Raw genomic sequence first — 4,124 nt, forward strand, 5'->3', positions numbered from 1 at the left:
AGGTAGAAGGACAGCAAGTGAGCAGCAGAGAAGAGTGAACTGTTTCAAGAGCCATGAAGGAGATGTAGGTAGTTGAGCAAGCTGTGGTCAAGTAAAGAGGAGAGGCAGCTGCTGGAGGCTGACTTTGCAGCTGAGGAGAGGGCAGGGCCCCAAGGGGAAGTATCCATGTCAGAAGGCCTGTGGAGGCCCTGCTGAGCCCTAGAGGCAGCAGAACTGGGGCCCTTTTCTGCTCAGCTACTTGAGCACTTGAACAGTTTGAGGAGGGAAATTACACAATCAGGAGGAAATTTCAGTGACTGTATGTAGAGTTTTCTAGTGGCTGAGAATTTCTTAGAATGAAAAACTAAGAATGTGAAAAAAGATATATGTATATGATTTTAAATAATATGTATTATTTCTATATAATATATAATATTATATGATAAGATTAGATTGCTGATTGTAGAGGGACTTCTGCCAGAAAGTTGGCGAGACTTGGAAAGGGAAGTGGCCTTAAGCCAATGGAAATCACAGAAGAACAGGGATGCAAAGGACTTGCAGAAAGTCTAAACAGAAATGGAGCTTTTGATCAGGCCAGTCATGACGCAGACTTCAAAGACATTGAAAGGTAGAAAGTGCCAGGTGAGGAGGAGATCGTGTACCCACAAAGCTAATGGTCCCAAGCTACATGACCTGAGCCCTGCTCTGAGGACCCAAGTCCAACTGCTGGTGGGGGCAGGCTGAGGAATGCCAGTCTCAGAGGAAGAAGACTCTCCCTCCAGAGAAAGCTCCAGGAGGCAATAGCCCTCTCACAGCTCTCAGAGGACCTGCACCCCAACCCTACTGTCAGTCCACAGGCTGCCCAGGACAGGACGCTCAGATTTCTTACCCAGTTACCAAGCAACTCACATGGGAATCTCGGCCTGCTGGGACGGCTAGCCCTGTATGGCCTCATACTACCTGGGGCAAGCCTGAGTGAGGAGCGTCGGAGCAGCAGTGGTTCTTAAACTAGGCCGTGAGAAACCCTGGGCCAAGGTGGTCTACAGTTCAAACAAAAGTCTTATGCATTTGCAGATAGAATGATCTCTCTTTTAAAAAATATTACTTATTTCTCATGATAAAATTAATATATATTTTTTCATTAGAAAAATTAAAAGAAGAAAAGTAATCCATAATCTTAACTCCACATATTTAGGTATATTTCCTTCCAGGCTCTTTTTCTGTGATAGACTGATCAATAATATATTTACAAATATAATTAGATATACTTATGAATAATAACAGTTAATTGCAATATATTATATAATAACTCTAATATATTATAATATATTAATATGTCATACATTACATAATGTATAATATAATATATATTATAATCTTATATTAATAATAATAGTTCACATTATTAATATTAATATTAATAATAAACAACATTTAGCTATCATTATTGTTTAATTAATATTTCTTGAATGGTAACCAGGGCCAACTACTGTTCTAAACCCTTTAGAAAGCATACAACTTTCATAATAACCCTATGAGGCAGAAATTTTGTTATTCCTTTCTTCTAACAGTAAAAGAAACTGAGGAACAGAGAAGTAAAGAAATTTGTCCAAGACCACACAGTAGTAAGTAAGAAGCTGGGATTCAAACTTAAATCTGACTGTGGAGCCTGCATTTTTAGCTAAGATATACACTATATCATATATAGGTTTTTTTTTTTTTACTTTTATTTGCATTTATTTTTTGCAGCATTTATTCCCAGGCCATAAGTTTTTGTTTCTTCAGTTTCTTCTGGGATATCTTTTTCTTCTGGGCAACCTCCTCTTCTGGTTTAGGAACAATCTGTTCTTTTTCAGTAAGGACCATCTCAATGTGGCAGGGAGAGCTCATATATGGGTTGATCCGACCATGAGCTCTATAAGTCCTGCGCCGCATCTTGGGGGATTTGTTCACCTGGATATGCTCAATGACCAGAGAATCTACATCTAAGCCCTTAAGTTCAGCATTATTCTCTGCATTTTTGAGCATGTGCAGTAAAACTTCAGCACTCTTTTTGGGCCACCGACCCTGTGTCCAGCCCCACTGTTTGGCCTGGGCACACCTACCAACTCCACCATTGTAACGACGGAATGGCACACCTTGCTTCTTTAAAGTGACATCCTTCAGATACTTGGTGGTTTTTCGGATATGCATACCTTTAATGTCCTGGGCTGTTTCACGAGTGTTCTTAAAGTGAACACGAAGATTTGAACCTCTCGACTTGCATGATTTTGTGGGGCTTTCTAGGTCACCGGACCTCCGGAGTCGAGAACCACCACAGCCTGCCTGTACACCCGGCCAGCCCCATTCCCAACCGTCGCACCCTGCTGAGGCCCGAGAGCACCGGGGCACAAAGCATGGGACTCCGACACGTCTCCCCGCACAGAACGCCTCTCCCAGGGAGAAATCAGTAGCCTCGAGAGTCCTCCTCCCAAGGGTCTCGAAATCGGCACCGCCAAGGCCAGGATGGCAGCGATAACCAGAGGATTCACCACTCGGAAGAGCCATATATAGTTTTGAGCTGAGGTTTTTCATTAAATATTATATTGCATGTGTTTCCCGCATCATAAAATGAATTTACTTAATGTTAAGTTTTTGCCTTATAGCTTTTTGTAATTTTTTGGTACCTGCCACCACTTGTTTATCCTAGAATCAAGTAGAAGAAAACACCTGATTTAGTTTAAACCTACATGTTTATTTAATATAGCTGTACATAAACTATGTATTTATTTAATATATCAATATGTGAGTGTTAAAAAGGAAATTATGCTGCCCAGGAGCTCCACCCCATGACTAAAAGCAAACAAACACTCCTGTCATTTTCTCAAATTCTGCCTCTTCTGTCCCTCTGTTCCTGACCTGTAAGCATCTCTTCACTTATTTGGCCAACATTTTCTGAGCAGCTGTGATGTGCCAGTTAGTTGGGTCCATGGTCTGTAGGCGCAGTCTGGGCCCTCAGGAAATCTTTGTTCCATGGAGGAGATGGATGATTGAATCCATCATAGAGTGATGCAAGCTGGAGTAGCAAGAGGTGGGGGAGGGGAAATGGGAGGGAGCTAAGCTGGGAAAGTGCCCAGAGAGAGGCTCTCTGACTGGAATCCTGAGGAAGGAAGGGAGGGAGGGCAGTGCCAGCTAGCGAGCAAAAGGTGCAGAAGTGTGGAGGCTAAATGAAACAGCAAGGCCCATTCATGGGAACTATAAATATGCTTTAAGGTGAGGGTGGTTGTTTGGGGGGGGGTGGAGAGGAGCAAAGAGAGAGGATGGTGAGGAAGGGAAGGCAAATACCACAAGGTAATTAGGGATTAAAACCTACTATGGGGCTTCCCTGGTGGCGCAGTGGTTGAGAGTCCGCCTGCCGATGCAGGGGACACGGGTTCGTGCCCCGGTCTGGGAAGATCCCACATGCCGCAGAGCGGCTAGGCCCGTGAGCCATGGCTGCTGAGCCTGCGCATCCGGAGCCTGTGCTCTGCAAGGGGAGAGGCCACAACAGTGAGAGGCCCGCCTACCGCAAAAAAAAAAAAAAAAAAAAAAAACCTACTATGAAGATTCATTGAGGGGGTTGCAACAGGCAAAGAACATGCTTATTTTGCTTTGGAAAGTCATTCTGGTGGAGAACAGATTGGAGGGACAGACTCCAGGCAGGAAGACCAGTTAGGAGAAGAAGTGATGGGGGCTTGAATTAGGATGTAACGCAGTGGGAATGGAGAGAAGGGAATTCAATCAAAGCAGCAAGAAAGTCATATCTCTTGGATGTGGGAACTGGATCTGGTTGATGAAGGAGAGGGAGGAGGGGAGGATGACCCAGGCTTTTGGCTTAGGCCATTGGGTGGATGGTGGGTAGGTGGTGGTGCCTATACCAAGATGGGGACTATCAGAGCCAGTTTATAAATTTCAGTTTTGGAAACATTGAGTTTTAAGTATCTAGCCAGAAGTTGGAGATATGTCTCTGAACGCATGAGAGAAAACTGGACTGGGATTATAGATTTTGGAGCCAGCAGGATTTGGATGGTAATTGAACTTGGACTGCCTGGAAGAGATCATCCAATGATGGTGTATAGACTGAAAGAGCAGCAGACCTGAGACCCTGGGAAACACCAATGTATATG

At 43.8% G+C, this 4,124-nt stretch overlaps 1 protein-coding gene across 1 annotated transcript; it reads right to left on the minus strand.

Annotated features, from left to right (window-relative positions):
• Positions 1-1,464: 1,464 nt before the first annotated feature.
• LOC308616690 (large ribosomal subunit protein uL22-like) lies at positions 1,465-2,264 on the minus strand. The gene has a single exon (XM_081233027.1). It carries the CDS (start codon positions 2,170-2,172, stop codon positions 1,732-1,734), a length of 441 nt encoding a protein of 146 aa, XP_081089153.1. The 5' UTR covers positions 2,173-2,264; the 3' UTR covers positions 1,465-1,731.
• Positions 2,265-4,124: the final 1,860 nt, after the last annotated feature.

The sequence above is a fragment of the Mesoplodon bidens genome (genome assembly GCF_964165515.1).
Source record: "Mesoplodon bidens genome assembly, chromosome: 1".
In the NCBI taxonomy this organism is placed as follows: domain Eukaryota; kingdom Metazoa; phylum Chordata; class Mammalia; order Artiodactyla; family Ziphiidae; genus Mesoplodon; species Mesoplodon bidens.

Bases quoted from the DNA above. Each gene is read 5' to 3' on its own strand.
- LOC308616690 (XM_081233027.1), bottom strand. From the start codon at position 2,172: ATGCATATCCGAAAAACCACCAAGTATCTGAAGGATGTCACTTTAAAG.